Source organism: Mesoplodon bidens (genome assembly GCF_964165515.1).
Source record: "Mesoplodon bidens genome assembly, chromosome: 9".
Taxonomy (NCBI): Eukaryota; Metazoa; Chordata; class Mammalia; order Artiodactyla; family Ziphiidae; genus Mesoplodon; species Mesoplodon bidens.
Window position 1 is genome coordinate 47,351,843 of NC_138166.1, and position 25,202 is coordinate 47,377,044.

Here is a 25,202-nt window from a genome sequence, read left to right on the forward strand (position 1 = left end):
TTAAAAATGGACTAAGCTCTTGGAGCAGACTTGGGCAAGCACGCTGTATATGCTATCCGTCTGTCCTACAGAATGGAGAAAGGGAAACACAACTTAATGAAAGAAGACTGATTATAACATGCTCCTTACCTCCCATCACCCCCTCCCCCATCCTTTGCTACTTAGCCAAGCTCTTGCTCTGATGTCTTATTGGGCTGCTTTCAAATGAGAGGGGGACAAGTAATCCTGCCCCCCTCCCCCCGGAGTTCTTTGGCCAGGAAGAACTCACTAAATATGAGTATTACATGCCAGGCATGCTCTCATTAAATCCTTCTCCTTCACACGTCCCTTGAAGTAGGTACTATTTTTTTCCCTGTGTCACAAATGAGGAAACCAAGACTCAAGAGAGGTTAAGTATCTTGCTCATGGTCTCAGCTAGCAAATAAGGATGCTAAGATTTGAATCCAGGTCTGAAGGCCCCCCAAGCCCTATTCCATATGAGGATTTCTCAACAAAACTCAGTACAGGAAGTTTTTATGATAGTCTATGCCCAGAATTTCTTATTGTCCCCTGGTTCTCAGTATCAGATGGATCATTCCTAGCTTAGAGTAGAAGGGAAGAGTGATCTCAGATTATTTACCATAGTAAGTGCATTTGCTATCAGAGAATTCCAGTGCCTGAGGACCTGGTGAATCCTGACAAGCCTTTTGAGGTTCGTCTTAAACTATTTTACAGCCTGTTAAAGTCAGTAAAGAGAGAATTAAGGTAAACTTGAAGCATTTGCCCCACCGGTTTAAAATTGGAAGGTAATGTGGAAAAAGCAGAGATAAATTTACAAACTGTTACAGTGCAATGTGATATGACATGAACTGAATTGGACCATCTTAAAAATCTCTACTATAATTAGAAAATGACGTTCTTCAACAAAAGTTGGAAATAATGGAAAACCAACTTAAAAGTAAATATCTATGGGTACTTGGCTTCAAAGTGTGTCTGGAGGGAATGGAGACAGTTTACAGAATGTGGGATTTGCTGGAATTACTTTTGGACATAAAATCTCCATCACGCCTAATGGTGGAAAAGTCTTACTCTATTCCCAACGAGTTACCTGTTATCCCTAAAGTTAAAGGCGGATATCTACCACTGCGTTTTCCTGCCCCCTCACCCATTCTTAAATAAATGAAAGCAAATTAGTGACTAACCCACACCAAAAATTTATAGCATTTTTTTCCTGGGCAAAAGGGATAAAAATACATACATACATATATATATACATATATATATATAAAATATATACACACACATATAAGTATATATAAAAACATATAAATACATATACATGTGTGTGTATATGTGTATTAAAATGTCATATTCCATTTTCAAAAGTGATATATTTCAAAATGTGAATTTCTGTTTTGAAGCAGAATTTACCTATGTAAGTTCTAAGTATACAGATATGCTTTATCAGTTTGAGAATTTATGGAGAATTAGCCACTCCATGTAAGAGGCTGCTTTTTCTGATGACCTCTTCATTTGGGCCAGCTCCAGTGTTATAAAAAGCTTACACTCTGTTAAGAGTACCATCAGAAATAAGAAAGATTGGGGATGGCAGAAATTGAAATAGGCATTCTTTTTTCTTCTGAAGACAGAAGTGAAGTGATTGCCAATGTTTGTTGAATTTTATTACAGTGAAAGCAGAGATTTCTCCACACTTTCGATCTCAGCCTTTGTCCAGCCTCACTATGCAGTGTATGTATCACCTTCTGAACTAAAGAAGCAGTTCACACTTGACCTAGAACTTCAAGTTACCTGTGACCACTACGTATAAAGTAAGTGACTTCTTTCTTTTTTTAAATAGTTTGTCTGAGAGTGAAAGTAGAGAAACCATCATTTCTGTCCTTTTCTGGGACTTGAAATTAAGTGTGGCATTTTTTCCTTTTACTCCATTTAGAAAGTGTCTTGATTGGCTTAATAACTAACCCTTCTAACACCACACATATCTGGCTAAGTTATTACAAATTATAATGGCATTTGACATGAGTTGGTTATAAAGGATAACCACTGTCTTTTATTAAAGCTGTCTAACAATAAATTTCAAAATAATCATTATTTTCAGGGCCCTGAAGTAATTATTAAATAAATGCTTTAACCTCTATAGACAGTAAACTCAAGTTTACTTTTTTCTACCTTAAAAATTATACCTTTGGGAGATTTCTGCTTCTGGTCATGATGCAATAGTAGGGAAAACTAGAAAACTGGGTGAAACATATGACACAGTAGTTTTAAAACATTAAATATGAGGCAAAATAGGACTGTGAACTCTGAGGCGGAAAAGGAAACAAACAAGGTGAGACCTACCATTGCACCAGCTTACTGCCTGGGGGCAGGTTCCAGCCACTGTGTAGAGAAGGGGAACCCAGACAGGGCCCAGCCGTCTCCCCGAATTGAAAGCCTGGAGCTCAGAAATCAGGGGGCCAAGATAGCTAGAATTTTAAGACAAACTACCAAACAGGAGGGAGCTGCTCTGAGAGCTCTGGAGTTTTGCAGAGAGTTCCCCAATCTTTGAGTACTGATCTGTGCATTTGTGGGAGGAAACAATACCAAACTTGGGAAAGAACCACTGGAAAGGAAGAAGCAGAAAAATTCTGGAGTTCACAGAGGAGAAAGAGTTTGTGTTCCCACCAGCAGGAGTAGAGATTCCTTCATAATACATAGAACATCAGGTAGAATCCTCAGAAAAATGTCATATTATGAATAGCACTAAATAAGAACTATGATGAAGGCAGCTCTGCTCTTAACAAAGCTTAAAAGCAGACCTCACAAAGATCTGATTCCAAGTAATTTAACTGCTTATCAGAACACAATTTGATACTATTTCAAACAATATAACAAAAAAAGCCCACAACCCACTATAACAAATTTAATTTAAAAGTCACCCATCATAATAAGGAAAATATAAACCATAAAAAAGTGAAAAAATCAACCAACAGAAATGTATATCATGATGAAGATGGTGAAAACAAATGATAAATAGAAAATCTTAAAAGTTTCCAGAGGAAAACATCCCATAACCTACAAGGAAGGATGATAATAAGAGAAGATTTCTACTTGGAAACTATTTAAGGCAGAAAGCCACAGAGTAACATCTTTAAGATATCTAAAAAACAAGGCCAACCAAGAAATCTACACCCAGTGAAAATATCTTTTGAAAACAAAGGCAAAATAAGGTAGACAACAAGTAAGAGAATTCACCAGGCAGCTAGAATTGCACTAAAGGAGATATTAATGATAGGTCATCAGGCAGAACAAAAGTGATATCAGATGGAAATTTAGATCTATACAAATAAATGAAGAGTTCCAGAATTGAAAATAAATGGATAATTAACTTTTTTTATTTTTAATTTCTTTAAAAGATAATTGAGTCTTTAAAGCAAAATCAATAATGATGTATGGTGAGTTTTACAGCATACATAGCAGTAAAATGTACAATAACAGCACAAAAAAGAAGAAAGGAAAATGAAAATACACTGTCAAAAAGTTCTACTACTACTATACATGAAGTAGTATACTATTATCTGAAGGTAAAGTGTAGTAAGTAAAAGATGTATGTTGTAAACCCCAGAGCACACTAGAAAATGAAAACCAAACAGATTTAGTTAATAAGACATTAGTGGAAACCTTAAAAAAAGAAAAATCCAAAAGAAGACAGGAAAAGAAGAGAAAAATAAAAAAACAGATGGAGTAAATAAAAAAGAGCAAGATGGTAGATTTAAACCTAACCATATTCATAATTACATTACATGCAAATGGCATAAACACTCCAATTAAAAGGTAGAGATCAGATTTGAGGGGAAAAAAAAGCAAGGCCCAACTATATTGCTATCTAAAGAAACTCACTTTAAATATAAAAACACAGATAGATGGAAAGTAACTTAACAGAAAAAGATATGCCATGTAATCACAAATTTCAAAAAAGCTAGAGTAGGCTATGTTGATATCAGCCAAAGTATATTTTAGAAAGAGAACTAGTAGTAGGGATAAAGAAGAATATTTCATACTGATAAAGATGTCAAATTATGACAGAGACACAAAATCCTAAATGTATATGTACCTAATAACAGTGCTTCAGATACATGAAACAAAAACTAACAAAATTAAAGAACAGAAGAAATACACAATTTTACTTCCAAATTTCAACACACTTCTCTTGATATAACAGGTAGAAAATCTACAGTATATAGAAGACCTGAACAAATTTATCAAATAATTGACCTTATTCATATTTATAGAACACTCCACTCAACATCAGCAGAATACACATTCTTCTTAAGTACACGATAAATTTTACCAAGATTAACTATAATCTGGGCCATAAAACAAGTTTCAACAAACTTAAGAGGATTGAAATCACACATTACATTCTCTGGCCATGACAGTATCAAACTGGAAAGGAATAACTAAAAGATACTTGGAGGGGCTTCCCTGGTGGCACAGTCATTAAGAATCCGCTTGCCAATGCAGGGGACACAGGTTTGATCCCTGGTCCAGGAAGATCCCACATGTCGCGGAGCAACTAAGCCCGTGCGCCACAACTACTGAGCCTATGTTCTAGAGTCTGTGAGCCACAACTACTGAAGCCCATGTGCCACACTACTGAAGCCCGCATGCCTAGAGCCTGTGCTCTGCAACAAGAGAAGCCACCACAATGAGAAGCCTGTGCACCACAACAAAGAGTAGCCCCTGCTTGCCGCGACTAGAGAAGAGCCCGTGCATAGCAACGAAGACCCATCGCAGCCCAAAATAAAAATTAATGAATTTTTTAAAAAAGATACTTGGAAATTCCCCATGTATCTGAAAAATAAATCATATAGTTCCTAACAACACTTGAGTCTAAGAAGAAATCACAAGGATAATTAGGAAATATTTTAAACTAAAAAGAACACAATATATCAAAAATTTTACAATGCATTTAAAACAGTGCTTAGAGGGAAATATATACTATTAAATGCTTACATTAGAAAAGATGAGAGGTCTCAAACACTTATCTCATTTTCCACCTTAAAGCAAGAAAAAGAAGAGCAAATTAAACTCCAAAGATGCAGAAGATAATAAAAAGCAGAAATCAATGAGATAGAAGACAGGAAAACAATAGAAAAAAACAGTAAGATGAAAATATTTCTTTAAAAAAATCCCAAAATTTAGAAACCACTCATAGGACTGATCAGAAAAAACAGAAACAAAACAAAATAACAACAACAAAAATAACAACTAATGTGATAAAAAGGGAATGCTATGAACAAATTTATGCCAATAAATTAAACTACATAGATAAAATAGATTTCTTGAAAGATATATACTAGCAAAGTCACTGAAAAAGAGAGATTGTTACTACCTCTATTTCAATAATCAAATTCTTAGTTAAAAACTCTTGTCCCAAAGAAAAATCCAAGCCTAGATGCATATAAAAGGGACAATCCCTTATGACCAAATAGGGTTCATCACCAGAATGCAAGTTAGGTGTAACATTCAAAAAAAAATGTACTATACTGATTAAAAAGAAAAATCATGATTATTTAAATTAGATTCAGAAAAAGAATTTGGAAAAATTCAACACCCATTTAAAAAAAAAAACTCACAAGCCAGAAATAGAAAGAAATGTAATCTGATAAAGGGCATCTACCAAAAAAAAAAAAAGCTATAGTTAATATGATACTTTATGTGAATGATTCAATGCCCTAGCCAGTGCAACACGATAAGAAAAAAATAAATAAATAAATACACTGGGGAAAAAGAAGTAGAAGAGTATTCAACTGCATATGCAGAAAATTTTAAGAAATCTACAAAACATTTATTAGAACTAGTAAATGAATTTAGCAACACCACAAGATACAAAGTCAGTATATAAAACTCCACTGTATTTCTATATACTACCAACAGTATCTGAAAATAACATTTTAAATATTTAAAAAATGGGGAAATAATAGTCTTTTTTACAAATGTTGCTGGAAAATTAATTATGTATATACATAAAAATTAACCTTAGTCCACAACCACACCATACACAAAATTAAAGATGCATCATACACATAAATATGAGTTAAAACTATAAATATTTCATAAGAAAACATAAGAGAAAATCTTTATGACCTTGGATTAGGCAAAAATATTTTAGATGAGTCAAGATTTTAGAAAACATTCTTAATGAAGAAAGCACTGTCAAATTGGAATTCTATATCAAAAAAAAAACCTTCATAAATAAAGGCAAAATAAAGACATACTTAGACACACAAAAACTGAAATTATTCTCTTGCAGAATCTTACTTCTGGATATGCCAAAAGAATTTCATTGGCTGAAGAGAGATGACACGAAATGGAAAGCCCAGATCTCCAGAAAGAAATGAAGAGAACCAGAAAAGAAAAATGTGAAAGTAAGTAGTTTTTAAAACCTTTTAGAATTATCTTTATTTTATAAATACTTTTAATTCATAAAAGACTATTCACTGAAGCAAAAATAATAGTGTATTTTGGGATTTATAGTAAATACAGAAGTAAAATACATGACAACCCAGGAACAAAGGACAGAGAGAAGGTAAATGTATTATTCTGTTACATCATTTGAAGGTAGTCTGTTAGTAGTTAAACATGCATACTGCATTCTTGTGAAACCACTAAAAAGAATAAAGGTCAACAGATGAACTGTAATGCAATACTAAGAATTATTTGGACCATCAAAAAGAAGGCAGAGGGGAAGAATAGAAGAACAAAGAATGAATGGGATCAATAAAAAACAATTACTAATACAAAATAAAAAATCAACCATGCCAAAAATTACATTAATTGTACATGGACTAAATCCTCTAATTAAAAGGCAGAGACTATTAGACTGTATTTTTTTTTAAAAAAAGAAAGAAGGACCCAACTTTAAGCTGTTTACAAGAAACACCCTTCAAATATAAAGACTTAAACAGATTAAAAGTAAAAGAGTGGGAATGACATCAGCCAAAATGGCAAAGTAAAAGCCTCCAAATTCTGCCTTTCCATAAAAGCAGTAAAAAACGGGCTGAAACTCAAAATCAACTCTTGTTCTTGAACTCTGGAAATTAACCAAAGACTTGCATCAACTAAGGGAACACTGACTGAAGAGCAACACGGATTCTCTGAAAGAATCATGAACTTTGTGTCATTTTAACTTACTCTAGTCCCATCCCCCCTCTGTAGTCCAGCAGCAGCTCTGAAAATAACAGCTCACATTCCCAGTACGACAGGGAGCAGAAAGTACTTCATTCACAAAGGATTCTAATTATTTGTTCTGACCTGTCTGGTTCCTCCCTGGTAGACAAAATACGTGTCTTTATTGCACCTAACTTGGAACTGGTGTAGTACTAAGGCTGCTTCCTGGTGCGAGGGTATTTGTCCAAAACATTCACAGGCTAATATCCTAGTTGCTGCTGGCTGAGGTAATAAATAACAGTTAAGACAAACAATAGACTAACAAAAAACTTGAGAGGACAGACTAGGGAATGAGACCTTTGAGGGCTATGAATAGCTCTGACATATGCCTGGGAATCTGGACAAACACACACACACACATACTCAGAACTGTGCACATGCTCAGGAAAGTCCTAAGAAGGCCCTAAGATCTCACCTTCTGTTGACATTGAGGCTCTGTAGAAACAGGAAGTGAAGGCCAATGCAGAATTGTAAACTGCCTGGCTGATAAGTGAAGATGCACCTCAACACAGAGAGACATACAGAGTCCTTTGCCATAGACTAAAAGAGTTTTTTGGCTCCAGGCATGTAAGGAGCCAATCATTAGCTAAACATTAAATTAACAGAGACTTCAGGGGCTGCACATAACACAGAATACAGACTGCACAGAATTAGTTCAGAAAATTTGGTAAATAAACAACAATTACAATAAGCAGCAACAACAACAAATCCTGGGGAGGGAGAAAATCTGATTTCCAGAGTTGCACATTACAGTATTATAATTACTGGATATATTACAATATTAAGTTTTCAACAACAAAAAAGTACACATGCAAAAAAATAATGAAGTATGGCATATACAATGGAAAAAAATCAATAGAAACTGCCTGAGAAAGCCCAGATATTGGATTTTTCTAGACAAAGACTTTAAATCAGCTATTATAAATATACTCAATGAATTAAAGGAAACCATGTCTAAAGAACAAAAGGAGGGGACTTCCCTGGTCATCCAGTGGTTAAGAATCCGCTTTCCAATGCAGGGGATGCGGGTTCAATCCCTGGTTGGGCTAAGATCCCACATGCTGCGGGGCAGCTAAGCCTACATGCCGCAACTACTGAGCCCGTGTGCTCTGGAGCCTGTGCGCCACAACTAGAGAGAAGCCCATGCACCATAACGAAAGATCTCGCATGCCGCAATGAAGATCCCATGTGCCACAACTAAGACCTGATGCTAAATAAATAAATATTTTAAAAAAATAAGAAAAAATTAAAATTTATTTTAAAAATTAAAAAAACGAAGGAAAGTATGAAAAGGATGTCTCACAAAATAGAAGATATCAATAGATAGATATTATAAAAAGAAGCCACGTAGACATTTTGGAGTCAAAAAGCACAATAAATGAAATGAAAATTTCACTAGGGAGCTCAATAGCAGATTTGAATAGGCAGAAGAAGGCAGAAGAAAACAAGAAGAATCAATTGAAAGTATGCAGTCCAAAGAACAAAAAGATGAAAGATAGAAAATTTAAGAGACCTGTGGGACACCATCATGCATGCCAACATACACACAATGGAAGTTCTAGAAGGAGGAGACAGAGAAAGAGTAAAAAGAATGCTTGAGGAAATACTGGCTAAAATTTTCCCAAATGTGATGAAAAACATTAATCTATCCATTCAAGAAATTCCATGAAATCCAAGTAGGAAAAACTTAGAGATCCACACCTAAACACATCATAATTAAACTGTCAAAATCCAAAGCTGATGAAGGAATCTTAAAAGTTACGAGAAAGAAGCAACTCACTGTATCTGGAAACATAGAGACCAAAAGGCAGTGGGATGAGATACTCAAATTGCTGAGGAAAAAAAAAAATTGTCAATGAAAAATTCAACTTCTGACAAAATTATTCTTCAGAGATAAAGGAGAAATTAAGACTTTCCCAGATAAGCAAAAGCTGAAAGTTTGTCCTAGCAGACCTGCCCTACAACAAATGCTAAAGGGCGCCCTTCGGGCTGAAATGAAACACTAGAGGGAAATTTCATAATAATAAAAGGGTCAGTTTATTAAGAAGATATAATAAACTTAATATGTATGTACCTAGTAACAGAGCTTCAAAATGCAAAAATAAAAATGGAGAGAACTAAAGAACAAGTAGACAAATTCAGAGCCATAAGTGGATATTTTAATATCTCCTTGGTCACTGATAGAACTCATAGAAAACAGTAAGATTATAGAAGATTGAAACAATACTGTCAGCCAGTTTAATTTATTTGACATTTTTAGAACCACATACCCAACATACAAAGAATTCACATTTTTTCAGGTGTACATGGAACATTGACCAAGTTAGACCATATCCTAGGCCATAAAATAAATCTTAATAAATTTCAAAGGATTTGAAATACAGAGGATTTCTTACTCTGTATGTTTTCTTACCAAGCAGAATCAAACTAGAAATGAAAACAAAGATACCTGGAAAGTTTTCCAAATATTTGGAAATTAAACACACTTCTAAAAAAGTAACTCATGAGTCAAATAATACCACAATGGAAATTAGAAAATATTTTGAACAGAATGATAATGAAAACATAACATATAAAAGTTTCTGGAACACAGTAAAGGCAGTACTTAGAGGGATTTTTATAACTTTAAAGGCCTAAATTAGAAGAAAAGAAGTGTTTTACAACCATGATCTAAGCTTCTACTTTAGGAAATAAGAAAAAAGAAGAGCAAATTCAATCCAAAATAAGAAGAAGGAAAAGTGGACAGACACTAGAGAAACTCAGCAACTCCAAAAGCTGGTTCTTCGAACAATGAATAATACTGATAACTGGCAAGACTGTTTTAAAAAAGACAAATTACCAATATATCAAGAAGTAAAAAGGGGACATCACCATGATTCTATATTCATGAAAAGCTAATAAGAGGGATATTATGAACAACTTTATGTTAATACATCTGAGAAATTAGATGAAATGGACACATTTCTTGAAAAATACAACTTACCAAAATAGAATCAAAAAAGCAGAAAATCTAAATAGCCCTATTCTATTCAATAAATAAATTTGTTACCAAAAACCTTCCCACAAATAAACCTCTGGGGCTAGATGGTTTCACTAGTGAATTCTACCAAACATTAAAATATTACACTCTTTCACAAAAGAGAGGAGCTTGGAACACTTCTCAGCTCATCATATGAGCATAATCATGTTCCTAAAACCTGACAAAGACATTACAAGAACAGAAAATTACAGACCAGTATCCCTAAGGAATAATTACGGGAAAATCCTTTAAATGAAAGAAGAAAAAAAAAAAAAGACCATATCCATGGATGTAGAACAGAAGCATATGAAAAAATTCAGTACCTGTTCATGATAAAGCTTCTTAACAATCTAACAATAAAATGGAATTTCCTTCATCTGACAAAAGTGAAACATTGAAACTTTTTGATACTAATATTAGGAAAGAGGTAAAGATGTCTGTTCTTATTTCTTCAGTACAACATTGAGCTGACACTCTGAGCTAGTGCTGTAGGGGAAAAAATTAAAAATAAAGATTGGAAAGAAAGAAGTAAAGTCTTCATTATTCTCATATAGCATGACTATGTACATAATCACCAATCGATTACAAAATCTACTAGAAGTAGTAAGTATATTTAGCAGGGTTGCAAAATATGAGGTCAATATACAAAAATAAATTTTAATTCTGAAAACTAGCAAAAGTCATTTGAAAACTAAAATTTTAAAATAACATTTATAATACAATGAAAAATTGAAGTATCTAGGAATCTACAAAAAGAGATAAACAACTATACACTGAAAATATTAGTGAGGTAGATTAAAGAAGGCCCAATAAATAGGAAGATACACTTTGTTCACATATTAGAAGATTCAAAATTGTTAAGATATCCACTCTCTCAAGTTGATATATAGATTAATGAAATCCCAACAGAAATCCAAGCAGTATGGTTTTCTTTTAAGAATTTGATTCTAAAATTCATGTGGGGGCTTCCCTGGTGGCGCAGTGGTTGAGAGTCCGCCTGCCGATGCAGGGGACACGGGTTCGTGCCCCTATCCTGGAAGATCCCACATGCCGCGGAGCGGCTGGGCCCGCGAGCCATGGCCGCGGAGCCTGTGTGTCCGGAGCCTGTGCTCCGCAACGGGAGAGGCCACAGCAGTGAGAGGCCCGCGTACAGCAAAAAAAAAAAAAAAAAAAAAAAAAAATTCATGTGGAAACACAAAAGGCCTAGAAAAGCTAAAACCATCTTTCACAATGAATAACAAAGCTGGAGGACATACACTACCTGATTTCAAGACTCAGTGAAAGCTGTAGCAATCAAGACAATGTGGTATTATATAAGGACAAACTCAATGAAATAAGAGTAGTGGGTCCCTAGACAGACCATTAAGGTAAATGTGACTTTCTGGCTACTGTGGTTAACTGCCGCCACCTAGCCAATGCTACTTCGAGGTCTCATCATTCCTACAAATGTTAAAAAGCCCTGCTCTATGACTGTCTCTCCTACTATCAGCTCTGGCCTGGCCACCACTGAAATTCCTAGAGATGCTTATGCCTCTATCACTAGCTCCTTGCTAATGGCTTTGGGAAAGGGGGTGAACTCTGGGCGTTCTTAGGCACCCTAACTCTTGGATGTGTCTTCTAGCCTTATATATAATATATCCATTCTAATCTCTCCACTTTCCTCAACCTCTTTATTCCTATCTGTACTATCAATCAGGGCAATTCAAACACTTTCATTTCATTAAGTGTAGGCTACAGCTTTTTCAGACTTCTAAGAGCCACTGTAACAGCCATCCTATGCCTTGGGGTCCTTGCCAGAGTATAAAATCACATATTCCAAAAGAGTGTCTCAAAGTCAATAAATTCTTAATCCCTATCTGATCTTACATTCTGGCCCCCTTAATCAAACTCCTCAAAATCCAACCCCAGTGCTACTCCCCTGGCCCCTAATGGCACATGCTAATTCTTGTAACTCTTTTGGTGTCTAGTCTCTTTACTCCCTAATCAGGTCACATGTCCCCAGCCAGGTTATGCTAGGAGAGCCATCAGAGTGGTGTCAATCTGACCCTAAGAAGGAGAGAGGGAAAGAAGGGAGGGAGGAAAGGAAAGGAGGGAAGGGAAAGGAAAGGAAAGGTTAGTCTTAGACTGAAGTACAGTTCCGAGAAAGTTTTAGCAATGCTGGCAGGGAGTCCTTGAGAACTCCTTTGAGTTCTCCTCAGAGAACTCTTGCATCTCCCAGGAACAGGCCTGCCTTACTATCCCTGGTATGCTCAGGCTTGGCTGAGAAGCATGACATTGGTCAAACATGCTGGTGGATTTTAGAGCAAAGCAGCTGGAGCTGTCAGTCAATTATGTTCTTTGCAACAAGAGATCTGAGAGGCAAATTGTCATGGCTACCACATTCCATCTGGGACATCAGCTGGGAGAACTTGAATGGCTGTGGGCTGGCTGGATATCTTTCTCTATATCCACATGGCCACTCTGTGATGAGCTTAGGCCTTTGTACAGCCTAGAGGTCTTAGGGTAGTTGCCTTTCTTACACAGTGGCTTGGGGAATTAAGCGTGAGTGTGCCAAGAGACCCAGAAGGAAGCTATGTCTTCATATAACCTTGTCCTGAACCCCATATAGCATCACTTCCCCCATATTCTATCATTATCCAAGGTCATCCCAGGTTCATGATGGGAAAACACCACACAGGAAGTGGGAGACTATCTTGGAGAGTAGCTTACCATGGTGGGATATACCCATATACAAGCTCTTATAATTCTTTATGTGCCTACTACAAGCGACTGGCCTTAGCACTTTTCATAGTCCTCACTCATTGAATCATTCAGACTTTGGTCTATAACAGCTCATGGCTTATTGATTTGTTCTAAGGTTCTTTAGCATATGTTTGAGAAAATTCTTTCCCCAGTACTTTTCATTGGATTGCCTTTTAAAAAAATTTTACTGGAGTATAGTTGATTTACAATGTTGTATTAGTTTCTGCTGTACAGCAAAGTGATTCAGTTATACATATACATATATTCATTCTTTTTTAGATTCTTTTCTCATATACGTTATCACAGAATATTGAGTAGAGTTCCCTGTGCTGTACAGTAGGTCCTTGTTGGTTATCTATCTTATATGTAGTAGCATGTGTCTGTTCATCCCACGCTCCTGATTTATCCCTTCCCCACCACGTTTCCCCGTAAGTCTGTTTCTGTTTTGTAAATAAATTCATTTGTATCATTTAAAAAAATTAGATTCCATATATGAGGGATACAATATGATATTTGTCTTTCTCAGACTTACTTCACTTAATATGATCATCTCTAGGTCCATCCATGTTGCTGCAAATGGCATTATTTCATTCTTTTTTGTGGCTGAGTAATATTCCACTGTATATATGTACCATATCTTCTTTATCCATTCCTCTGCCAATGGACATTTAGGTTGCTTCCATGTCTTGGCTATTGTAAATAGTGCTGCAATGATCATTGAGGTGCATGTACCTTTTTGGATTATGGTTTTCTCTGGAGATACGCCCAGGAGGGGATTGCAGGATCATATGGTAGCTCTTTTTTTTTCTTTAAATTGGAGTATAGTTGATTTACAATGTTGTGTTTCAGGTGTACAGCAAAGTGAATCACTTATATCCACTCTTTTTTAGATTCTATTTCCATATAGGTCATTATAGAGTATTGAGTAGAGTTCCCTGTGCTATACAGTATGTCCTTATTAGTTATCTGTTTTATACAGTTGTGTGTATACGTCAATCTCAATCTATCTCTCCCACCATCTTACCCCCGGTAACCATAAGTTTGTTTTCTACATCTGTGACTCTATTTCTGATTTGTAAATAGGTTCATTTATACCCTTTTTTTAGATTCCACTATAAAAGCGATATGATATTTGTCTTTCTCTGTCTGACTTCACTCAGTATGACAATCTCTAGGTCCATCCATGTTGCTGCAAATGGCAATTATTTCATTCTTTTTAATGGCTGAGTAATATTCCACTGTATATTTGTACCACATCTTCTTTATCTATTTCTATTTCTCTAAATGTCTGTTGATGGACATTTAGGTTGCTTCCATATCCTGGCTATTGTAAATAGTGCTGCAACGAACATCGGGGTGCAGGTATCTTTTTGAACCATGTTTTTCTCTGGATATATGCCCAGGTATGGGATTGCCTGATCATATGGTAGCTCTATTTTTAGTTTTTTAAAGAACCTCCATACTGTCCTCCATAATGGTTGTACCAGTTTACATTCCCACCAACAGTGTAGGAGGGTTCCCTTTTCTCAACACCCTTTCCAGCATTTATTGTTTGTAGACTTTTTGATGATGGCCATTCTGACTGCTGTGAGGTGATACTTCATTGTAGTTTTGATTTGCATTTCTCTAATAATGTTGAGCATTTTTCATGTGCTTTTCTTAAGATTAGCCATTTGTTTGCTTTTTTTTTTTGGCTGCGTTGGGTCTTAGTTGCAGCACGCGGGATCTTCATCAGGGCATGTGGGATCTTTCATTGAGGCAGGCAGGCTCTTCGTTGTGGTGTCTGGGCTTCTCTCTAGTTGTGGCATGCGGGTTCCAGAGCACAGGCTCAGTAGTTGTGGCATGCAGGCTTTGTTGCCCCACAGCACGTGGGATCTTAGTTACCTGAGCAGGGATCAAACCCACATCCCCTGCATTGGAAGGCAGATTCTTTACCACTGGACCACCAGGGAAGTGTTTATAGACCATCTGTATGTCTTCTTTGGAGAAATGTCTGTTTAGATCTTCTGCCCATTTTTTGATTGGGTTGTTCTTTTGACATAGAGCTGCATGAGCTGTTTGTAAATTTTGGACACTAATTCTTTGTCAGTCACATCATTTGCAACTATTTTCTCCTAGTCTGTAGGCTGTCTTTTCATTTGGTTTATGGTTTCCTTTGCTGTGCAGAAGCTTTTAAGTTTAATTAGGTCCCATTTGTTTATTTTTGTGTTTTTTTTTCCATTACTTTAGGAGGTGCATCCAAAAAGATGTTGCTGCAGTTTATGTCAAAGAGCGTTCTGCCTGTGTTTTCCTCTAAGAGTTTTACAGTGTCTGGCCTCACATTCAGGTCTTTGATCCACTTTGACTTTATTTTTGTGTATGCTGTTAGAGAATGTTCTAATTTCATTCTTTTACATGTAGCTGTCCAGTTTTCCCAGCACTGCTTATTGAAGAGACTGCCTTTTCTCCATTGTATATTCTTGCCTCCTTTGTCATATATTAATTGACCATAGGTGCATGGGTTTATTTCTTGGCTTTTATACTGTTCCACTGATCTATATTTCTGTTTTTTGTGCCAGTACCATACTGTTTTGATGACTGTAGCTTTGTAGTATAGTGTGAAGTCAGGGAGCCTAATTCCTCCAGCTTCATTTTTCTTTCTCAAGATTATTTTGGCTATTAGGGGGTCCTTTGTGTCTCCATACAAATTTAAAAAAATTTTGTTCTATTTCTGTGAAAAATGTCATTGGTAATTTGATAGGGATTGCACTGAATCTGTAGATTGCCTTGGGCAGCATAGTCATTTTGACAATACTGATTCTTCCAATCCAAGAACATGGTATATCTCTCCATCTGTTTGTGTCATCTTCGGTTTCTTTAATCAGTGTCTTATAGTTTTCAGAGTACAGGTCTTTTGTCTCATTGGGTTGCTTTTAAACCTATTTTAGATACTCATATTTTAGCTTTAAAAATTTAATGTTTTTAAAGAGTTTCAATATTAACACACTGTATAGCACTTAGAGAAAAGCATATCATTATTTCAAAATTAAAAGAAATCTCACAGTTCAAGGAATCCCTACCAACAAAGCACCATGGAAATTCTCTTCCTAAAAAGCCAAAGACTGTCTTCAAATGTTTTTCATGACTCAGCCACTATTTATTTTCATTCTCTCTAGGCAAGAAATGACCTTTTGAAAAAAAATCCTATCAAGTTGTTCAGAGATATTTCCTAGTCCAACAGTAATAAACATAATTTTCTGGTATAAATTAAAAAATAATGAAATGTGTGGAACAGTTGGTATTTGTTCATCTTAACCTGTTCTTCCTACTCCCAACACTTGAAATAGTCTTTGGGTAAGAGTGGCTCTGGTGAAGGAGACAAGAAAATGCTTTCCAGAAATAGCACACACGTTCCTTCATAAAAATAAAACCAGAGTCTTGGTTTAAGTCCAGCCAGGTTGGCTGCCTATAAATTCATTATCAATCTTTAACACGGCCCTAATGTATCTCCCCTACCCCCTGGCCACAGAAGAATTTTAATCAGGCAGTTCCCAAGCAAAGGATTTATCCACGCTGGAGCAGACCTGGTTTGGAACATTTTATTGGCAATACTGGTGTCATATTTAGGAACCACAGACTTTTGTCAGACTGGGTTAGCTTGAATGACAAATATCAATGATCAACTATATTTGAAATATTGTTAAAGTACCTAGAAATAATAGGCATTAAAATTCATTCCATTCACTGCAGCAAACCTCTAAAGATTTCATGTCCTCAGTGGAACCGGCATACTGTAATTGTTATTTGGAACTTAATGTAACCTCAACAGCAACAGAGAGACAATGCAGTCCTCTCATTATGCACATGCTCTAGGATCATTTATTTTAATGCTTTCAAATAAATATGTTCCATGCAGCACACCACAATAAATAAGGAGCAGCAATGTTCTTCTAGTAAATCCATTCATAATGTGAGTCACCGTGTAAAACGCCACATCTCAAGTCTTTGGCCCTGTACCATAGCATGACACCACATCTGTACCTAATCATATCTGGCTTCATATGGATTTAATAGGACTATGCCAGAAGTGCGTGTAAGCACAAATTTAACCAGAGGTTTCCAGCTATTAAATACAGCTACTAAGTAGTTAAAAGGCAACAACTCAACCCAAAAAGGCTCCCACCTCCCCACCCCCATTTTTGAGACAGAAATATAAAGATAGAAATGCTCTGGTGAATTTCAGGTCAGTGGACAGTATACATCTGGAATACTTGGAGCAAAGCTGGCACAACATGGCACCCAAACGGTCACGGCAATACTGATACTGAATGGACACTGAATACAAGCAGACTTGATGACTGCAGATGCTGAGCTCTAGAAGGTCAAGGTGGGGACGGCTCATTTCCACTAGGCAGATAACTCAACGGTGCCTTCCTCCTCGCTGTCAGCTCTGTTCGCACGAATCTCCACGAGGGTCCTGGCAAATCGGGTCCACTCATCATTGTGGGGAACTGCAAGCTGCAAAACAAATTAACGGAAAATGGTGAACAAGATATCTTTCATGCTGAAAGCCTTGAAGCCTGCATGACTGTTCCTCTTGAAACAGATGATTCCCTTGGAATGTAAAGGAAATCAGATAGTCTTCCTTGAATCAGATCTCTGAAGCGTTGCTCTTAAACTGATAATTTAAGAGAATAATGTCACTCTCAAAAGCAAAATTGCACGTGGGCTTTATAAAACATTAAAAACGTATGTAAACTATACAGTTCATACAGTATCCAAGTTAAAGCACTTGCAGTAAGAAGACCAGAATTACAGCAAACACGACAAATAAAAACTGCATTACTAGGAATTTGAAATAACAGTGGTATTGTCTTCCTAAGTCAATGCTATTGATCCTTTTCTAAAAAGTGTTGCTAACGTGCCAATATATATATGACAAGAGTATAACTTACATATTCAAAGAAATCTTACTACTATAATATGCATTTTGGCTTTTACAGCAAGATCATATATGATGATGCCAATGAATAATAGTAACTAAGATTTACCAAGAGTTCTGCTCTAAGTACTTTACATGTATTCTACTTATTCCTCACAGCAATCCTATGTAGGATAATAGCATTTACATTTTACAAAAGGAGAAACTGAGGCACGGAAAGATTAACTCATCTTGCCACGGTTGCATAGCCAGCAAATATCAGTGCCAATGTCATCTGGTTCCAGTAATTACATGCTTAGCCAGTATGCTATACTGAATCACCAAAAAGAGGGATTATAAAATTTCCCCAAAATATCTTCTCCTGTGCACAATTCAGTAAGGAGAAAATTAACCCCACCTGACACAAATTGCATGTATGGATTTTTGTTAGGTGATTTAAAGGATAATGATTTCTCTACATGGCATCTAAAAATGAATTGTTTAAAGGTATCATGCAAGTGTTTGGAATAAAAAAGAATTATTTGAAGATGAGAAGCAGGATCAAGTACAAGTCTGAATGGTTTTCATGTAATAAAATTTGTTTCGACTGTAGAGCCATTTTCTTGGAAGATTACCCTGTAAGATGATGTAATACATCTACAGATACTAGTGCTACACATGCTATCCATATATTCCATAAACATTAATAACACACAATCATCCCAGTCAATATACGTTTTCCAAAATAAAAAAGAAGCAAATAAATCTAAACTTTGAGATCACTTTTACAGCTGAAAAATTTCTTACTATATCAAGCCAGACATTTAGGACTTTTAAAAATTTAATTTTATTTATTTATTTTTGGCTTCATTGGGTCTTTGCTGCTGTGTGTGGGCTTTCTCTGGTTGTGGTGAGCAGGGACTACTCTTTATTGTGGTGCGTGGGCTTCTCCCGTTGTGGAGCAGTGGCCCCAGGCACGTGGGCCTCAGCAGTGGTGCAGGCTCAGTAGTTATGGCTCGCAGGCGCAGTAGTTGAGGCGCACGGGCTTAGCTGCTCCGCGGCATGTGGGATCCTCCCGGACCAGGGCTCGAACCCGTGTTCCCTGCATTGACAGGTGGATTCCCAACCACTGTGCCACCAGGTAAGCCCCTAGAACTTTAAATTTTTATTACAGTTGATGATATTCTCAGATACGATCTATCCAAGACAACTTATTGGAGGGTGGCATCATCATCCTACAAAGTACCGTCCTTCAATTAGTGTTCTGTCCTGAGGTTAAATGTTTCAAGGATTTAATTCTGGAAATTATATACAGGTGGGAGAGGTTTTTTTTTTTCTTTTAACTTTTTTTGTACTTCTTTGTTATTTCTTATTTGGAGAAACGGAGTACTAACAAGAACTCTCATTTAGTCATATGAGTGAGTTCTGAATGGTTAAATACTCCCCTAGTTATTGAAATGAATCCAAATTCCTTTTTAGACAGTGACACAAGTTCACAACAGTCTTGAATGGCACTGTTACCCCTTTGCTCAGTTCATTTTCTCTACTTTGAGTTATTTTCCTATGCTCCACTATTCTTCATTTTTCTCTTCAATTTTACAAAATACTGCACTGGGGACATGAAGTCCTCAAAATAAATTATACAAAGAGCTAACAAAAAGTATGAGCAGGAAAAGGTTGGCAACATATTTATATGAAAGAATAGGTCCACTCTTTCTTGTCTTTTCTCCAGCTCCTGACCAAGCCCTCCCAGAAAGAACCACAAAAACAAAACAAAAAGCCCAAGAAGATACAAAAGCGAATCCTGATTACATAACTTTTTCTCATATAAGGTGAGAATCAAGTTAAATCTAAAATGCCTCGTAACTTCACGTAACGTTAAATATTGGAAAAAAGCAGGTCTCACTAGTAAAAGTGATATACTCTAGGGGTTTGGCTTCTAAACGTAACACTGTACTTATTATTGGTTAAAATGGCACAAATTTAAGTTACTATATGATACCATATGTAGTGTTTTATTGATAGCAATATATAGAAACTATATACTAAAACAAGAAAACAGGTCAATGTGTTTACATAGTTTCATGTAGTGGTAATGGCAAGACTTAAGAAACAACTCTAATAAAGATTATGAAACATTAAGGGTTGAATATGTGTCCAGATACAGTCTGGGACAGAACTGAGTATCACTGATGACATATAAAGTTGCGCATCTAACTTTTCAAAGACAAATTTTTTGGAAGCCTCGTTCCTTTATTTGTTAAAGAAATCAAAGTAATTTTAATATTTACCATTAATAAAACATTAAATTTAAAGGGTTTTGTAAGTAAAATCTTTGAGGTTTTTTTAAAAAAATTGAAGTATAGTTGAGTTAAAAATTGTTTCAGGGCTTCCCTGGTGGTGAAGTGGTTGAGAGTCTGCCTGCCGATGCAGGGGACATGGGTTCGTGCCCCGGTCCGGGAAGATCCCACATGCCGCAGAGCGGCTGGGCCCGTGGGCCACGGCTGCTGGGCCTGTGCATCCGGAGCCTGTGGTCTGCAACGGGAGATGCCACAACGGTGAGACGCCCCCGTACCACAAAAAAAAAAAAAATTGTTTCAGGTGTGCAGCAAAGTGATTCAATTATATATACTTCAGATTATTTTCTATTTTATATTACTACAAAGTACTGAATATAGTTCCCTGTGCTATTCAGTAAATCTTTGTTGCTTATCTATTTTACATATAGTAGTTTCTGCCTTTTAATCCCATACTCCTAATGTATCTCTTCCCACCCCCATCTTCCCTTTTGGTAACTGTACGTTTGTTTTCTATGCCAGTCTGTTTCTGTTTTGTACCTACATCCGTTTCTGTCATTTTTTAGATTCCACATATAAGTGATATTATGATATTTATCTTTCTCTGGCTTAGTCTACTTAGTATAATAATGTCTAGGTCTTGTCCATATTGCTGCAAATGGCATTATTTCATTATTTTTTTATGGCTGAGTAATATTCCACTGTGTATCTATACCACATTTTCTTTAGCCGCTCATCTGTCAGTGGACATTTAGGTTGCTTCCATGTCCTGGCTATTGTAAATAGTGCTGCAATGAACATTGGGGTACATGTATCTTTTCCAATTAGAGTTTTCATCTTTTCCAGATATATACCCAGGATTGCTGGGTATATGGATTGCTGTGTGGGACTGCTGGATCATATGGTAGCTCTATTTTTAGTTTTTTTCAGGAACCTCCAGACTGTTTTCCATAGTTGCTGCACCAATTTACATTCCCACCAACAGTGTAGGAACGTTCCCTTTTCTCTACACCCTCTCCCAGCATTTAGTATTTTTTGACTTTTTGATGATGGCCATTCAGACGACCAGTGTGAGATAATACCAAGTTGTGGTTTTGATTTGCATTTTTCTAATAGTTATGGATTTTGAACATCTTTTCATGTGCACGTTGGCCACCTCTATGTCTTCTTTGGAGAAATGTCTATTTAGGCCTTCTGCCCATTTCTTTGATTGGGTTGTTCGGTTTTTTTGATACTGAGTTGTATGAGCTGTTCATATGTTTTGGATTAACCCCGTCAGTAGCAGCATTTGTAAATATTTTCTCCCATTCCATAGGCTGTGTTTTCATTTTGTTGATGGTTTCCTTTGCTGTTATAGAAGTTTAGGTCTGATTAGGTCCCACTTGTTTATTTTTGCTTTTATTTCTTTTGCCTTGGGGGACTGATCTAAGAAAATATTGTTATGATTTATGTCAGAGACTGTTTTGCCTATGCTCTCTTCTAGGAGTTTCATGGGGTCATGGCTTATATTTAGTTCTTTAAACCATTTTGAGTTTATTTTTGTATATGGTATGAGGGATATTGTAATTTCATTGATTTACATGTTGTCCAGCTTTCCCAGCCCCACTTGTTGAAGAGACTGTCTTTTCGCCATTGTATATTCTTGGCTCCTCTGTTACAGAGTAATTGACTGTAGGTGTGTGAGTTTATTTCTAGGCTCTCTATTCTGTTCCACTGATCTATGCCTGTTTTTGTGCCAATACTACGCTGTTTTGATTACTATTGCTTTGTAGTACAGTCTGAAGTCTGGAAGGGTTATATCTCCTGTTTTGTTCTTTTTCCTCAGGATTGCTTTGGCAATTCTGGGTCTTTTGTGGTTCCATGTAAATTTTAGGATTTGTTCTAGTTCTGTGAAAAATGTCATGGGTATTTTGATAGGGATTGCATTAAAGCTGTAGATTGCTTTGGATAGTATGGCCATTTAACAATATTAATTCTAATCCAAGAGCATGGATATCTTTCCATTTCTTTGAATCATCTTCAGTTTCCTTTATCAGTGTTTTATAGGTTTCAGCATGTACGTTTCACCTCCTTGGTTAAGTTTATCCATAGGTATTTATATTATATAAATGTATATATATTTTATATATATATATATATATATATATATATATATATATATACACACACACATATACACTTTTTTTTTTTTTGGCTGCACCCCACAGCTTGCGGGATCTTAGTTCCCTGACCAGGGACTGAACCCAGGCCCTCAGCAGTGAAAGCACAGAGTCCTAACCACTGGACCACCAGGGACTTCCTGATAGGTAACTTATATTTTTGATGCTATTTTAAATGGGATTTTTACTTTCTCCTTCTGATATTTCATGCAACAGATTTCTGTGTATTAATCTAAGAATGAATTTTATCAAATTTAAAAGTTTCTGATAAAAATATACCCTACGGTGGAACTACTGCAATACATTTGACCTTTTCCATGGTGATGGAAATAATAGTACTATATTTGTCCTTAAAAATACAGATTCACCCTCACAAAATGTTTCACAGTATTCTAACATATCTTGTCTTTTTGATCTGTGAAAGTTTCATTTAGGTTGGGAAGATATTAGAAGTTTGTTGGGTTTTTTTTTAAATTGCTCTGCCAAGCATTTTCCTCTCTAGAATACCATAAACTTCACAGAAAAGTTAGCTTGCTTTGGTTCACACACACAAAATTCTTGATTAGAACAGGATGAGAACACAATTGCTTCTAGAAACTTAAATTGATCTACCTCATCCTATCACACTTTTTCATCTAGCGGACTATAAAAACAATCTAAAATCATCGTAATGTTAGAAGGTGAGGTGCACACTGCCCCATTTTTAGAGTTAAATATCACCATCGGGAAGCACTTTAAGTATAATCTTAGCTTGAATGTGTGAATGTGTATTCACAGGCTGCTTCCACACCCAAAGTAATAATTTTTGGCATCTGAATTACTTGTAGGTAAGACCAAACAGGTGTCCTAACAAACAAGACCACCACTCTCTTCATTTTACAGCTTTGACTGTAAACAGCATCTGTTTGGACAGAACTGTGTCCTTCTTACCCTTGGCAGTTCCTGACTCTTCTCACCTGGTTCTCTCTGATTAGAAATGTCTAGAAAGGAAGTTCATGGGCTTAAGTGCATCTGAAACTTTCTCTAGGAGACTTTTAATCCAATCTTACCTTAATCATTAAGTAGGATAAAAAACTCTGCTCATGTTTCTTTGGCTAAGAAAAAGACTGCTGTCGTGCCCTTCTAACTAGCATATATATATCTATTCAATACTGATTTAGTCATCATGGACTTAGTACCAGCTGTATGGCAGGCACTATGGTAGGACAAAAGATACAGGGATGAGTCATTTTGGCATATGATGACTATAAATATTAATTATCGTGTTTTCTTAGGTCAAAATGTGTGAATACTGGCATAGGGTGTTTTTTTTTAAACTTTACTGATATTCAGGAAGTGAGTTAACCTAAAATTTACCTTCTTACAGTGATAACTGCAACATTTCCTGGTATGTGTTGTGTGTCAAGCGAGTAGCAGGGAAGCAAATGGCATGTTAATGACATGGCTTCAGCATCTCTTCAGGTTTCTGTCAAGGCATTAAGGCTAAATCTAGACCATCACAATGGATTTTTCCCCCCTGAAAATAAGTTTAGAATAATTTTCAAACAATTTACATTTCTGATAGGAAGAATATTTACAAGTGTCTAATGGTGATGAACAATTTCAATTAATTAAAAAACATTTGAGAAGCAGTGTGAAGGAAATAGCCCATAGTTATATCAAGGGACTACCATAAAAAAGGGCCCCCAAAAATTGACCAGTATTGTCCTGAATCAAAGTGGATCTGGAAACATTTTGGGCCTTCAGATTCATCCACCAATGTCCACATCCTAGGTCAGAGATGACTCAGATTCTTCTTCTGCTTCATCCAGGGTTCACCACTCGCCAGTTTGCCACCCGCCCTTCGCAACTGGATGACTGTTTTCTAACTTTTTGCTAAATGTATAAAGCATTTTTGTGCCAAAAGCACTCAGGGAGCTGATTCCCGAGATAACAAAATCTTAGCTCTAAGAGTAAGTGCCTCTTATAGCTATGATATGACCATACATTTACAGCCGAGGGAACTAAAGCCAAAGGTAGTTTCTGAAGCAGTAATTTGGCCCTGAGGAGGAGGTAAAATGAACCTTAGATTTGGACAGGAAACTTAAGTCCTGCTTTCATCTTGGTTACTGGCCATGGTCAGGCACTTAACCTCTCATTGCCTCAATTGTAAAATGGGGATGATGGTGTCTGACCCATTTATCAAAAGAGATGTGGAGAGGATGAGAAAGGTAATCTAAGTGAAGAAAGTACTGAGTTCAACACAGAATAGTCATGCATTCTTGTTCTTTGAACAGTTGCTCAACTGAACATGTTCCTAAAAATGACATATGTGAGTGGCATACGTATCAATTCAATATCATTTTTGTGGTTTTGCTTTAAGAATTAATTCTAATTTTGCTATGTGAGGACATTAAGAAGCAGACCTCTCTCTGACAGACAGGAAACAGAAGGACAGGGAGCTGAATGATTTGCTCAAGACCATGTAACTTACCACATGTCAGTGTGGGCAATCAGGAGCCTCACCCCTTTAGGAAATGCCAGCATACCATGGCAGAATGGCAGGCAGGTAATGTGTTTTGAGTCACCTGCTAAAAATTCTAAATATTTTTAATCTTCTAAGATTCCTGGAAGATGTAAAGGTCAGAAATAAAAAGCAAAAGTGCAAAAGTTGTGGAAAAATTCATGAAAATTGATCATTTTCATCCTCCCCCTTCATCCCCCTAGTTCTGAGGCTGTGTCATGGGTCTGCCCCCCGCCTGAATGGAATGGAGGGTGCCCTTAGAGCCTGCCCTACCCCATCCCCAAATAACGAATTAGGCTAACCACTGGGTGTCCTGCCTGGGCTTCTTGTGTACCTAAAGGGAGGCACAGATTGCACGATAACTAGATTTTGA

General features: G+C 36.4%; 1 protein-coding gene and 1 long non-coding RNA gene across 14 annotated transcripts in view; one reads left to right on the forward strand and one right to left on the reverse strand.

Moving 5' to 3' along the window:
• The first annotated feature begins 1,708 nt into the window (after nt 1-1,708).
• LOC308622363 lies at nt 1,709-19,999 on the forward strand. Its single transcript, XR_014016614.1, has 3 exons — nt 1,709-1,808; nt 6,293-6,407; nt 19,603-19,999. It is a non-coding gene; the product is annotated as an uncharacterized lncRNA (long non-coding RNA).
• The window catches only part of DYNC1I1 (dynein cytoplasmic 1 intermediate chain 1), a 484,637-nt gene continuing 475,969 nt past the window's right edge, over nt 16,535-25,202 (reverse strand). For all 13 annotated transcript variants that reach the window (XM_081243706.1, XM_081243717.1, XM_081243708.1 and 10 more), the window contains one exon: nt 16,535-17,467. In XM_081243706.1, the coding sequence (XP_081099832.1) occupies nt 17,357-17,467 (111 nt within the window). In that variant the 3' untranslated portion in view covers nt 16,535-17,356. The remainder of the gene's footprint in view (nt 17,468-25,202) is intronic.